Below are 15,000 nucleotides of genomic sequence, written 5' to 3'. Positions count from 1 at the left end.
TCCCCGGTGTAGCCACAATAAGATCCGCACAGCCGCTGGGCCCTTGAGCGAGGCCCTTAACCCTGCATTGCTCCAGGGGAGGATTGTCTCCTGCTCAGTCTAATCAACTGTACGTCGCTCTGGATAAGAGTGTCTGCCAAATGCCATTCATGTAATGTAATGTGATAACTCAGGGAGCTTATCTGGCGCTGACGAAGGCCGAGGTAGAAACATTTACGCAGTTTATTTCTTGGTCAATTATAATGAAATAATGAGTTCAGTCCTTATTTTTTGTTACTTGTATTCTTCTTTAGGCGACACACCGTCCCCTCTGCAGAGGGGCTCCTGTGATTTTTTCCGGAATAATTTGCGAAGCCGTATATTGCGTGTTCCTCCACACGCCCCCCGGCGTCAGCTCCGCACCGCGTTTGACGATTCGCGATTTTTGGGCGGTTTTTACTGGTTGCCCGTAGCAACCGAGGCGAAGCCCTTCTGAAGGCTGAGAATTCCCACAGCAGTAAATTCAGGGGTGACTCAGGGGGCGGTGAGACGGTTTGTGACGTGCGCTTTTTTTCACGGTTCCTGCCATGGCCCGCTGTGGGAAAATGAGATTTTCGGAGAGGAGAAGACTCGGCCCTGCCGGGTCCTCCACGTTCCCCCGGCTGGACGCCAGGCCCAGAATGCAGCAGGATAAATGCGGACAAAAGTTTTACATTTTGAACAAGAGTTTTACAGTTTGCGGTCAGACCATGCAAAAGGTTACACCTGCTGTAAATTAGGGCCTGCTTCTTCTTTTGTTGGCAGTTGTAAGTTGGAAAAACTTGTTTTTCTCTGTGCACTCTCAGAAATAAAGATACAAAAAGTTACTAAAAAGGGCCAAATTCTTGTCGCCGAAGGTGGTACCCCATTGTATTTTATCCCTAGCCAGCAGTATGTAACTAATGTACCTTTATTTGCTTGCAAATCTGTACCTGAAGAGAACATTTTGTTACTTTCATTTACATTTACATTTGGGAAACTTGATCCTTAATGAACAAGAATATACCTCCTCCTGTCACCTTATTTCTGAGACTGCAGATATCTGCTGGTGCTACACCCCTGCCCCTTGGTCCCCCTCCTCCTCCTCCTCTGTTGGTTTACTGAACTCTGTGGTCCAGAGGAGAACAGGAACTGTGTGTTGAAGCCTCCTCTCCGTTTGGAGGGCTGTGTAATCCCATGGAGTGGGACAGCACTTGACAGAGCTCAAGGGGACTAATCGGGCCCTCCGGTCGATTCACGTTGAGCTGAAGTCCCCTGACGTCTTTTTCAGAGCCACCCCACCCCCCGCTTAACATTCCAGTGTTAAACAATGAGTCAGGGCCTTGGGTGAATGGGCGGGTCGTGGGGAGTCAGAAGTGGAAATATGGCCGGTATTGACCCAAAAAACGGGGCGACGGGGTCTCAACAGACGGGAAGACGGGCGAGGGACAATGCACCCACCCGTTTGCCATCCCCCTCAGCCGCTGAAAGGCTCATTGATTGGTCCCTTTGTTGGGTTTTTAGGGGGGGGGGGACATTCCCTCTAATGGCCTTGTGATGGGAAGAGAAGAGAAGACGTCTTCAGTGCGTGGGTGGGCCTTGGTTTCAGAGGGACGCTATTGTGGCCCCCCCCACAATGGCACCAGTAACAATGACTGGGGCGGACGTGGGTAGGTCCAGTCCGCGGCTGCTCGGAGCCGTCTGTGGCATCCGTGGAATGCGGGGCTCCTCGCGGTACCTGTAGGATGCTCGCGGGTTAATGGCGCATAAACGTTTGAGGGATACTCTTGTGATTTGTCGATGGGAGACAATGGGAGATGACAAGTGCTGTGAAGTCCAGTGTGATGAGGGCAGGGGAAGGTGTAGCTGTCTCTAAGAGGGGCTGCGATGGAATGTTCTAGAACTTAAATCTCTCCGGGGTCACTGGGGCCTTCCCAAACTGCATTTGGAGCAGATATAGTCAGCCAAGTCTTTTTGGGAGACTTCCCATCGTTGGTGCCAGTGTGTGGGCTTGTGTGTATGTGTGCATGTGCGTGTAGGTGTGTGTGTGTGTGTGTATGTGCATGGGCGTGTGTGTGTACATGTACATGTGGGTGTGTATGTGTGCATGGGCATGTGTGTGCGTGTGTGTGTCTGTGTCTAGGTGACTGTGCATCTGTCACGGTATACATGCATGAGTGCATTCACTCGTGTTTATTTGTGTGTGTGTGTGTGTGTGTGTCGTCTGTGTGTGTGTGTCTATGTGTGTCTGTTTCCGTCTGTGTGTGTGTGTGTGTGGGTGATTGTGTGGGTGATTGTGTGTGTGTGTGTCTGTTTGTGTGTGTGTGTGTGTGTGTGTGTGTGTGTGTGTGGGTGAGTGAGTGTGTGTGTGTGTCCGTCTGTGTGTGTGTGTGGGTGATTGTGTGGGTGATTGTGTGTGTGTGTGTGTTTGTGTCTGCCTGTGTGTGTGTGTGTGTGTGTGTGTGTGTGGGTGAGTGAGTGAGTGTGTGTGTGTGTGTGTGTGTCCGTCTGTGTGTGTGTGTGTCTATGTGTGTCTGTTTCCGTCTGTGTGTGTGCGGGTGTGTCTTTGTGCCTGCGTGTGTGTCTCACACTCAGCGCTGTTTGAGCTCGTGCTGCGTCTGCTAACTCGTTAGTGTTCTCGTAGCGAAGCCGCCGCTGTTTGCCCGACGGCTCTGACGCAGTCCGCGTGTAAACATCACATCCAGGTGGCGGGCTGCCCTCTGCCTGCAGGAAATGTTTGTTTTCTCTCTCCAGGGATTCTCACCCTCCAGTCTCACCCTCCACTTTTTCATACAGTATGGAATGTCCTGTCCCTTGAAGGAAGCCATACATCTCACTGGGGTGACGTTCTCTCTGACTGCCCCGATACTTTTTCTCTAGAAAGATTGGAAAAGGAAGTTGCTGTTTCGTATTCATATTTCCCGTGACTTGATTGTTTCTCGCATACGAGCCAAGTATGTCATTGGCCAATGGTTGAGTTGGCTTGAATCTTTGCCTCTAATTGTCCAGTCCAGTCAGCACAAGAGCATGATTTGTTAATAAAATATGTAACTGATGATTTGTTTATTACTGAATCATATCCCTGGAATTTGGGCTGACCTGTCTCTCACGTATGGTAATCAATCCGGTCAGGCCTATTGTAATGAAAGATTGTATGATCTTACTTTATATGATCTTGCCAAATATATGTCCTAATTTTACACAATATTAAAAATTTGCATTTTCATCAAAAGTTATTTCGTTCTGTTTTATGAGTCAGGTCCATTGCTCATTACAACACTATTAATTTGAGTTCAGCTCTCATAGAATGTAGCTGTATTCAAGGGCAGTAAACTACCGCAGATCCACATCCTCTGCCCTTTATAGGGAAAGATGGTTTTGGTAACGGGGTGACAAGCCAAAGACTTCACACACTGTTTCCTAAACATGTGTTTTCACATTTGAAGTCCAACGAGGCTGAACTTCAACAGACACCTGCTGTTCCAAGGGCAAGTAGGAGGAGGGAGAAGCCTGGGGGTGGTGTGTGTGTATGTATGTATGTATGTATGTAGATGTGTGTGTGTGTGTGTGTGTGTGTGTGTATGAGTGAGAGAGAGTGCGCGTGTGCGTGTGTGTGTAGGGGGGGTTGGGTGTTAGGGGGGTATACTTATTGACCTTCTCCCTCTGTGTGAGTGTGTATGTGTGTGTGTGTGTGTGTGTGTGAGAGAGTACGTGTGTGTGTATGTGTGTGTGTGTGTGTGTGTGAGAGAGTACGTGTGTGTGTATGTGTGTGTGTGTATGTGAAGGGGGGCGGTAGGGATGGGGTGTTAGGGGGTGTAGACTTATTGACCTTCTCCCTCTGTGTATGTGTGTGTGTGTGTGTGTGTATGTGAAGGGGGGCGGTAGGGATGGGGTGTTAGGGGGTGTAGACTTATTGACCTTCTCCCTCTGTGTATGTGTATGTGTGTGTGTGTGTGTGTGTGTGTGTGTGTATGTGTGTGTGTGTGTATGTGAAGGGGGGCGGTAGGGATGGGGTGTTAGGGGGTGTAGACTTATTGACCTTCTCCCTCTGTGTATGCGTGTGTGTGTGTGTGTGTGTGTGTGTGTGTGTGTGTGTGTGTGTGTGTGTGTATGTGGAGGGGGGCGGTAGGGATGGGGTGTTAGGGGGTGTAGACTTATTGACCTTCTCCCTCTGTGTGAGTTTTCTAATCCCCTCTGACAGGGCTCCTTTGTGCCGGAGCGGGGCAATCAGAGGGACAGCTGCGTGTGAGAGTCACCGCGCCGGGGCCTGGCCGTGGGCCTGAGGCCGTCGCCTCCGAGGGCGATTACCACATGCCTGGGGGGCTTTACGGGGGGGGGGGGGGGGGCGGCTGGCTCAGAAACCAACCAACACTCTGACTTTCCCTGCTCCCAGAGAGGGTCCTACAGCCTAGTGGCTAAGGTGCCTACAGCCTAGTGGCTAAGGTGCCTATAGCCTAGTGGCTAAGGTGCCTATAGCCTAGTGGCTAAGGTGCCTATAGCCTAGTGGCTAAGGTGCCTATAGCCTAGTGGCTAAGGTGCCTATAGTCTAGTGGCTAAGGTGCCTATAGTCTAGTGGCTAAGGTGCCTATAGCCTAGTGGCTAAGGTGCCTATAGCCTAGTGGCTAAGGTGCCTATAGTCTAGTGGCTAAGGTGCCTATAGCCTAGTGTAGCCCTGTACCTTCCTCGCAACAAGGCGACGGGACTGTTATCACAAAGCCATAGGGACATGCTGTTAAACGTCTTTAAGTGCGGGTTCCTCAGCCGAAACAAGCAGGTTACGATTCCTTCGTTGACCTCTTCATTGGGTCCTACCAAACACAATGTAAGATGTTATCGCTGACATTGAGCAATGCCTGTCGTCCGATTGGTGCTGTCCTGCTGGACGTTTTCACCTGTAGATTGGAAAATAATCACTGCCTTTCTGGCTATTGAGTGCGGCAGTTATTTGTTCAGAGTCCGGATATTTGACCCGGATTTGGCATCTGTTCTCCTGGCAAACCATGTAATGTTTTGGACGAACAGTACATGCATTTTGAAGAATCAAATCAAATTTAATCTAGAAGCACCACCCTATGGGCCAGATACCAGAAGCAGCCATTATAAAATGTATTAATGTCAATAATGTTTAAATGTAATTCAACTACGTTGAACTACATTGTGCATTCTCCTTTTCGTCTGTCCTTCCCGCAAGTTCAACTTTCCCCAGAAAGCCCAATGTAAGGGAATCTTTTCCGACAGCGCTGGAACGAAAGTTTCCTCCTCTTTCCTATTGTGTCGACCTCAGAAGGACTGTCCGCGTCCCTTGCGTGACCTCCTGGAGAAATGCACACTGAGAGTGGCCGAGAGGAAGGGCTTATCAACAGGTAATTTCCTGCGGAGATGGGGCCCATTGACTGAGAAGTCTGAGCGTGGAAGTGGCCGTCGGGGGGAGTTAGACCGTGTCTCTCTCTCTCTCCCTCTCTCTCTCTCTCTCTCACCTCTCTCTCTCTCTCTCTCTCTCCCTCTCTCTCTCTCGCTCTCTCCCTCTCTCTCTCTCTCGCTCTCTCTCTCTCTCTCTCTCCCTCTCTCTATCTCTCCCTCTCTCTCTCTGTCTCTCTCTCTCTCTCCCCTCTCTCTCTCTCTCCCTCTCTCTCTCTCCCTCTCATCTCTCTCTCTCTCGCTCTCTCCCTCTCTCTCTCTCTCGCTCTCTCTCTCTCTCCCTCTCTCCCTCTCTCTCTCCCTCTCCCTCTCTCTCCCTCTCCCTCTCTCTCCCTCTCTCTCTCTCTCTCTCTCTCTCTCTCTCTCTCTGTGATTGACGGAATGTGCCGGGGCCTGGCCCAGGAGTGAGAGAGGACGGGGCCAGACAGTTGCTGGGATGTTTAGACTGCCTGTCGGGGCCCGACACTTTGGGAACTCGCGAGCGCTTGAAAGCCAGAACTTTTAATGATTCCATTGTCCACGCTCTCCACCGCTCTACCCCCGCCCTCGGTTTGTAACCCCCCCCCCCCCACACACACACCCCACAGCCCCCCCCCCTCCAACCTTCCCTGGTCAGTCTATTCATGTGCATTTGATGTTTCTGGCCAACCTTCCTTTGTAAATGATCTTCGGTGACTTAAACCCAAGGCATCACGCCAAAAAAGAAACAAAACAAAAGAAAGTGACCCGTCCCCCCCACTGCACAAAATATTCCTTTGAAGGATTTTTTTTCGCCAATCGCCAATTCAACTGTTGCCAAAATTCTCTCCCTGCCCCCTTTGGTCATGAGTATTAACTGACTCAAGTGGTATTTGGCCCAAATTGGAAGTGTTGATTCTAAGCTACTTATAAAGATTACAGAAGAAGTTTTTTTCCCCTGAAAGTGTGGTATTTTATGTTGGCGTGATGGTTCAGATATGACGTTTGTGCTTTTGTGTTCTGCCCTTTGCCTTGCAGAATCTGAGGATGTTGATCTTTTTTGTAAACGTTGTGACGGCTCCAGGCCTACTCCCAGGGGCGTTTTACACACGGCCTCCTCCGTTAATGCGACTCCCACTAGCAGCGATAGCTGGGAATTACTGGGCCATCTCCCAGGATACTGTTGCTTTACTGTAAATTTTAAATACGTGGGTGCAGGAGTGCGGCCAGGTTTTTGCCTCTGGGCTGGAAAGAGAGGCTTTCACTGCTGACGAAAACACTCAAGCCAGGTTTTGAAACAGCTGGTAGCTGGCTGACCAGTTCAGACCAGCTCCCAGCTTGACATGGTTTGGCCAGCTCAAGCTATGTCCTGAAACAGCTGGTTGCCAGCTGACCAGCTTCCCGCTCAGACAAGCTACCAGCACTAGCTGATTGACCAGCTCATACATTACATTACATTATTGGCATTTGGTAGACGCTCTTATCCAGAGCGACGTACAGCTGATTAGACTAAGCAGGAGACAATCCTCCCCTGGAGCAATGCAGGGTTAAGGGCCTTGCTCAAGGGCCCAACGGCTGTGTGGATCTTATTGTGGCTACACCGGATTAGAACCACCGACCTTGCGTGTCCCAGTCATTTACCTAAACCACTACGCTACATACCCAGCTAGGCCAGCTTATGACCAGCTTGGCCAGCTCAATGTTCAAGCCGGTCAAGCTGGCGTGGCTACATTCTACAGTCACTAGGCCTTCTCCCATGCAGATTACCTAGTTTTTGTTTGTGTGTGTATGGACTTCTCCATTCTGCCTGTAGTCTTCCTTCACCTTGTTCCTGTTTTCAGTTTGTCTGGCTGTCTGTGATTCCTGCCCCTCTTGATATAAAGACAGCACAGAGTGAATTGCAAATACAGTTTTGAAGACTGGCTGATCACTATGCCTCTGTTGTCTGTTACTTGTTCAGAAATCACATTCTCCAACTTTTTCTCGGAATGATCCCGCATAGTTCCGTGAACAGGGAAAAGGGAGTTTTAATTAAGAGAGGAAAAATCTTAAGAAGTCATGCAGAAAGCAGAGGAATGAGATAAGAAGTCCGGGGGTGAACTTTTTCTGGGGTAGGTCTCTCTCTCTCTCTCTCTCTCGAAGGTCCTGTCATGTGTCATCGGGAAGCGGTGGAGGGAAGCCAAAATTCCTGGGAGGAATAAACAGTGTGTGAGAGTGTGTGTACACGGGAGCGTGAGGCCCTGCGTGTGCATACCTTCGGGGGTCGCGATCTTCGCCGTCAGTCTCCGCCGTCTCCATTCCGTCTCGCGAGTGTTTGAAGTGTGACGGCGCGGAGCGTATCTGAGCGGGTGCGCTTCTCCGTGTCGGCCGCTCTGTCTATGGAGCTGTCCCGTTCCCTCCGCTCTGTTTACGGAGCTGTGTCCGGTTCCCGCCGCTCTGTTTACGGAGCTGTGTCCCGTTCCCTCCGCTCTGTTTACGGAGCTGTGTCCCGTTCCCTCCGCTCTGTTTACGGAGCTGTGTCCCGTTCCCTCCGCTCTGTTTACGGAGCTGTGTCCCGTTCCCTCCGCTCTGTTTACGGAGCTGTGTCCCGTTCCCGACAGCAGGAGCTCGGCGCGCCGGAGGAGACTGGCGGGAGCGTGCGGAATGCGGCGTTCCCAAGTCTCCCCTGCGGGGCAGCTTTAAATCGGGGCAGCTTGGAATTCCAGGAGTTTCATGTGTTTACGGACTTCCACACTTTCGTGTATTCATAAAGGCGCTTTGCTAGGAGGCTCGTGAATGTTTACGGTCCCCCCCCCCCCCCCCCAATTCACTTTTGCAGGCCATTCTGTGTGTGCAGTACATTTAGCTGAAATCAGGGCATCAGTTCTATGTCACATCACAGTTATTTAGCTGACGCTTTTATCCTGAGCGACTTACAGTTGATTTGATCAAGTAGGTAGGTTCCAATCCCCCCCTGGAGCAATGTGGGGTTAAGGGCCTTGCTCAAGGGCCCAAGGATGCATGGATCTCGTAGTGGTTACACTGGGGTTTGAATCACCAACCTTTTGGGTCCCAGTCAAGCAACTTAGCCACTAGGCTATAGTTCTGATGTGACCTTATCTGTGAATTGTCAGTGGTCGACCATCTGGCCGACCAGCTACCAGCTCAGACAAGCTACCAGCACTAGCTTATGGCCAGCTTGACCTGCTCAATTTGCAGGGGCCATCTGACTGTTGAGCTGCACGTGTAATGTCTTCCTTTGACTCTGGTCTATGAGCACCGGAATAGACTACAGTGTGATAAGATTTGACGGCTGTCATCACATGTTTTGGAAGAGAGCAAATCCTTATCTGTACTCTCCTGCATCAAGAACAGAGAGGTTTGAGCACTGTGTCCTGGGTGCAGCCTGTAGTCTAGAGGCTAAGGGACATGACTGGGGCCTGGAAGGTTGTTGGTTCAAGCCCCTGCGTTGCCAAAATAAGATCAGTGAAGTTGTTGGACCCTTGGGCTCGACCCTTAACCCCGCATTGCTCCAGGGGGATTGGCCCTGCTTAGTTAAATCAACTGTAAGTCACTTTGGCTAAAAGGGTCAGCTAAATAACTAAGATGTGATGACCAATTAGATTGGCCATTCCAAACTGGGAGAAAAAGGCTCAAACGCATATTACATTTATAAAAATTGTACATTTAAATCCACTTTGATTTACCCTTTCCTCTGCTGACTCACGGTGTGGATGAGATTTAAAAGAGCTTCTGAGGAGTTTCTGAGGATACATCATGTCTATAAAACAGCCGGAGGTACTCCCTGATCCAATAACTGGAATTTCAATCAGGGGAAGGCGAACCGGCTTTGTCCATGTAAGAGCCTTTAATCCGAGTGATGAACAGGACAAAGAGCAGGTCGATGAGTGTGTTAACAGACCGAACACCGGGCAGGGCTCTCTGCGCTCCCTTCTTCCTGAAATGAGACTCCGGCCTTTTTTTAGATTGTGGAAAAACCGTTGAACAAATCAGCACTGATTTACCAGCCAAGAAAAGAGCAGTTCGTCATTTGAACAAGTGTGTGAATGTGCCTGTGCGTGTGTGTGTGTGTGTGTGTGTGTGTGTGTGTCTATGTGTGTAACCACTCCATTACTGTGTTTCTGGCCACAGCCTTTAATGTGTTTTTTTTTAGAAGATCGCGGAGGCAGTTTGGACTGTATAAAATGAAGATTATATAATCCCGCTGTCAGCAGTTGATGTCCCAGTTATGGAATCTCCATCTGAAGAATGTTGAATCAGATCGTCACAGACAACCTTTCCTACGTGATTTCTTTTCAAGTTTTTTTAATTTTTTTATTTTGAGGGGTGTTTGAGACTGTACTGACAGTGTTTAAATTGAGAAATCAATTTACAACATTCACCTTTCATTTCCGAGCCCTGATGTTAGTCTTCATATTTGACGGATTGCATTCTCATTTCATTTTAAAGCGAGAGGTTTAGGCAGCTGCGGATGAATTCAGGCGGTTTATTTTTCTTGCCTTGGCAGAGTGCCTGGGAAGAGCACTGAAGGTCTAATCCAGACAGAGCGTACCTGTTTCCTCTTCAGCAGGTTTACCTTTCATTACCCTCCCCAGCTTCCATTTACTCTCTACACGGTGCAGTTCATTTCTCCTGTGAGATTTTATACCAGCTCTCTCTCTCTCTCTCTCTCTCTCTCTCTCTGTCTGTCTGCCCCCCCTCTCATAATTGTTGATTTGCCCTGCTATTGTGTTTCTAATGATAGTGAAAATAATGTGTGATATGTCTCTTCTAATCCATATTTTATTTCTGTGTGTTACTGTGCTTGTATTAAAATTCTTTGATGATACAAATGACTGCCAAACTGAAACTCATTCACAAAAATAATGTGTGATCAAAAGTAATCACTCTCCATCCCTCTCTCTCTGCCTCCCTCCTTCATCCCCCCCTCTCTCCCTCTCCCTCGCTCTCTCCCTCCATCTCTCCCTCGCTCTCCCTCCCTCTCTCTCTCCCTCACTCTATCCCTCCATCCCTCTCTCTCCCTCTCCACCTCTCTCTCCCTCCCACTATCTCTCTCTCCCTCCCTCTATCCCTCCATCCCTCTCTCTCCCTCCCACTATCATCGCTCCCTCTCTCCCTCTCTGTCTCTCTCTCCCTCCCTCTCCCTCCCCCTCTCTCTCTCCCTCTCTCCCTCCCTCCCTCTCTCCCTCTCTGTCTCTCTCTCCCTCCCCCCTCTCTCTCTCCCTCTCTCCCTCCCTCCCCCTCTCTCTCCCTCTCTGTCTCTCTCTCCCTCCCCCTCTCTCCCTCTCCCTCTCCCTCCCTCTCCCTCTCTCTCCCTCTCTCCCTCCCTCCCCCTCCCTCCCCCTCTCTCTCCCTCTCCCTCCCCCTCCCTCCCCCTCTCTCCCCCTCCCTCTCCCTCCCTCTCTCCCTCTCTCAGCTGTGTGCAGCACGGGCGTGTGTTTTAACGGCGGTCAGTGTCAGGAGGGGGGCTCGCAGGTCTGTGACTGTCCCGCTGGGTTTGACGGACCCCGCTGTCAGTACGGTGAGTGCTCCAGCCCTGTACACCCTGTACCCACCGTGCTCTTTTCAGCTGCCTGTCAGAACACATCACCCGTTCACACGCCTCCCGGCTGTGGCCTTTTAAAGCGTTTTTTTATTTTATTTTTTTATAGAAAGGTTTGAGAGATTATCTTAAAAAAAAAAAAAAAAAAAAAACATCATGTCAGCATTTCAGATAAACTACTCTTTTGGAACCCGGACCTGTATCATAACCCATAATATAATCCCTTCTAATTGGGCTTGAACAAAGCCAAACCCGGGGAAGCCATTTCTGCAGCTTTTGTTTTGCGACATTAATGGTCTGTGCTGATGGTCTGTGGCCTTCTGCACGGTTTTTATGGCTCCTTAAAGCTGCCCTGAGCAGGTCTATATCAAAGGTGTGTCTGTACATTGAGTTAAGGAACATGACTATTGAAAAGTTGAAACGGTGGTGCACTTTAGATGTTGGAAAATCCGGGCATATTTGCTCTTTGTTCAGTGCCCCCATTTTCCCATAGTTCCAAGTTCAGTTATATAAGTTATACTTGGATCAGCCCAGCGTGAGAAAGCGAGCGCTGATATTAGGCGACTGACTGTTAGACTGAGTCCGCCCAGGCCTCCGGCTTTTCCTCACGGCCGCCCACCCCCAGAGCCTCTTCTTCTACTGTTTTGATCATGAGGCTTTTCAGACCTCTGAGTTTGACCTTCCGCTCCCTCACTGCGCCTGGGACCCGCACACGTCTCGGTGATCTGGGGGCCGGGGTTTTGGGGTTTGGGGGGTTTGGGGGGTTTGGGGGGTTCCTTCCTGCCGTCCCCTCTCTGGTGTGGACTAGCACGGGGGGACCGGCAGCCCTCTGACCTCCTCCATCCCGGCCGTGGGGTGGGCACTTTCAGAAGTCAGTTAGCTACGCTGTCGCTAAAAAAACTGACGCACACTCTTAGAAAAATGGGTTCTGAAAGGGTTCTTTGGCTCGACTCCTCCTCGGGGCCACCCGTGCTGGTGCCGGTTTTTGTTTTCACCTCAATATCAGCGACTAATTCAGACCCAAGAACCAGGTGAGGTGAGTTAGCTGCGTGAGTACCTGCTTTAATTGATTGAAGTGGCGAGTAGCAACAAAAGCCAGCACACGCTGCGGCTCTCCAGGGCCGGGAGTGAGGACCCGCTGTTCTGCTGGAACCATTTTGTTTAGCGTGTAGCGTAGCAATGACGGTGCAGTCGTGGTCTGAATGGGGAAACTGCAGTGTCCAGTAGGCTTGTGTAGCACGGCGTGAGAGAGAGACTGAGGCCTACTGACAGCGCACAGTAGGCCCCTGTGTCAGTGTGAGAGAGCGGCTTGTAGCATAGTGGTTAAGGTACTTGACTGGGACCCACAAGGTCGGTGGTTCGATCCCCGGTGTAGCCACAGTAAGATCCACACAGCCGTTGGGCCCTTGAGCAAGGCCCTGAACCCTGCATTGTCTCCTGATTGTCTCCTACTTAATCTAATCAACTGTACGTCGCTCTGGATAAGAGCGTCTGCCAAATGCCAATAATGTCATGTCATGTCATGTAATGTAAGGAGAGAGACTGAGGCCTACCGTCTGCTTGGCTGACTGACAGCGCTCAGTAGGCCCCTGCGCCCAGCGTGAGGGCCGAATCGGAATCGAGGGCCCGCAATCGGCCTACTGTTGTTTCAGAGCCTTCCTGATACCACCGGGCCCGTCTCTCTCTCCGCTCCCACAATCTGACACCTCCGGACCCTGTCATCGTCCCAGCCCCCTCCCCCCCGCCCCGTTCCCCTCCCCATTCCCCCTGACTCCCTGCCTGCAGACTCTCGGCTCATGAGTCTTCACCCCGCTGACAGAAACGGGCCGTCTCCGCAGCCAGGAGGGTCTGTGCCTTCGGCTGCAAACCTCGTGCTTAGAATCTTACTCCTGCGGCGTGTATGTTGGATGGAATCTCTGACAGATTACTATTTAAATTTAGATAAGTATTTGGTAACGCTTTATTTTACAGTCACTTTAATGACCTAGTATTTTCTGGGTAAGTACACAGCTACTTGCGTAAATTATTAGGCTAGGCAAGTACCTTGATTTCAGTGAAGTACTATGAAGTACCATGTGTACTGTAAGTACTACATAAATACGTTTTACAGCCCGTTTCATAGCACTTGCCTCTGGAATCTAAACAGTTATCGAATAAGTACCTGGTATTTACACAGTAAATACTAGGTAAATAACGGGCTGTAAAATATAGCGTTACCAAACGTTTTCTTAATGACAGAAACATTCCTTTCCAGTTATGTGAACGGTGGCTAGAGACTTTGCTAATAGCATTCCTTTGGTTAACACCATTCCCTGACCAGCAAACGCTGCATAACTGCGAGCATAACTAAATATAAGTTACGCCAACTGAGAACAATAACACAAATCACAGATCCGTGCAGTTACATGCAAAACAATAAAGCATGCCGTTACATAAGTAAAGTAATTCATAATTATAAGTTATTTATAATGTTTTTTTTAAGAAAGCCTGGTGCGCTCGCAAGCTCTCGTTGTCTCCAGGGCTGTGGAAAGCTCAGGCTGTCCAAATGGCGTGGGGGTGGCCAGGCCAGGCCGTTCGGGCTCCAGCAAGTTCAAAGGTGCTTAGTGGGACTTCAGAGCTGAGGGAGGGACGGCTTCTGAGACTCAGCTGCTGTGAGAGGTCTGGGCCAGTTTACGGGGCTCTAAAACACTCCGCCAGCGGACAGCTCGCCAGCTCCCCCTGTCCTCCAGAGCCCCAGACCGGCAGTGCGTCTGAAACATCATCCTCCCTCACGCCTCGTGTAGGGACAGCGGCGGTCGTTAATGAGGATTGTTCAAACACGCCGTTCGTTAATAAGGATTGTTCAAACACGCCGTTCGTTAATAAGGATTGTTCAAACACGCCGTTCGTTAATAAGGATTGTTCAAACATGCCCGTTCGTTAATAAGGATTGTTCAAACACGCCCGTTCGTTAATAAGGATTGTTCAAACATGCCCGTTCGTTAATAAGGATTGTTCAAACACGCCGTTCGTTAATAAGGATTGTTCAAACACGCCGTTCGTTAATAAGGATTGTTCAAACACGCCGTTCGTTAATAAGGATTGTTCAAACACGCCGTTCGTTTATAAGGATTGTTCAAACACGCCGTTCGTTAATAAGGATTGTTCAAACACGCCGTTCGTTAATAAGGATTGTTCAAACACGCCGTTCGTTAATAAGGATTGTTCAAACACGCCGTTCGTTAATAAGGATTGTTCAAACACGCCCGTTCGTTAATAAGGATTGTTCAAACACGCCCGTTCGTTAATAAGGATTGTTCAAACACGCCGTTCGTTTATAAGGATTGTTCAAACACGCCCGTTCGTTAATAAGGATTGTTCAAACACGCCGTTCGTTAATAAGGATTGTTCAAACACGCCGTTCGTTAATAAGGATTGTTCAAACACGCCGTTCGTTAATAAGGATTGTTCAAACACGCCGTTCGTTAATAAGGATTGTTCAAACACGCCCGTTCGTTAATAAGGATTGTTCAAACACGCCCGTTCGTTGTAGCTCTGCCCGCAGCTGTTAAGTGTCTGTTCTAGACAAATTATTAATGCGCTGCAAACAGAACTCAAACGGTTCCACAGGGCACAGAGGCACACTCACACGCACATACCTGCTGGTGCACACACATACACACGCACTGAGACACACATACATACATGGACATACCTGCTGGTGCACACACATACACACGCACCGAGACACACATACATACATGGACATACCTGCTGGTGCACACACATACACACGCACCGAGACACACATACATACATGGACATACCTGCAAAGCACGCACATACGCAAGCGCATACTGTACCTGTAAACACACGCACATACGCAAGCGCATACTGTACCTGTAAACACATGCACATACGCACGCACAGGGGCGAACACACACAGACCAATAAATCCACACGCACACACACGCTCTCCCGCTCTCCCTGGTACATCCAGTACACACACAAACACAAGCACACACTGTACCTGTAAACACACGCACATACACACACAGACCCATAAATCCACATGCACACACACGCTCTCCCGCTCTGCCTGGTAC

The 15,000-nt window shown here is 49.8% G+C and overlaps 1 protein-coding gene across 1 annotated transcript in view; it reads left to right on the top strand.

Annotated features, from left to right (window-relative positions):
- Positions 1–15,000, top strand: part of megf6a (multiple EGF-like-domains 6a) — a 160,271-nt gene that overhangs the window by 12,577 nt on the left and 132,694 nt on the right. Inside the window, exon 4 of the mRNA XM_061259149.1 lies at positions 10,790–10,894. Coding sequence (XP_061115133.1) covers positions 10,790–10,894 — 105 coding nt within the window. The remainder of the gene's footprint in view (positions 1–10,789; positions 10,895–15,000) is intronic.

The sequence above is a fragment of the Conger conger genome, chromosome 10, assembly GCF_963514075.1.
Source record: "Conger conger chromosome 10, fConCon1.1, whole genome shotgun sequence".
Classification (NCBI taxonomy): domain Eukaryota; kingdom Metazoa; phylum Chordata; class Actinopteri; order Anguilliformes; family Congridae; genus Conger; species Conger conger.
The sequence above is the reverse complement of the archived record's forward strand: the minus strand, read 5'-3'. Positions and strand labels throughout refer to the sequence as shown.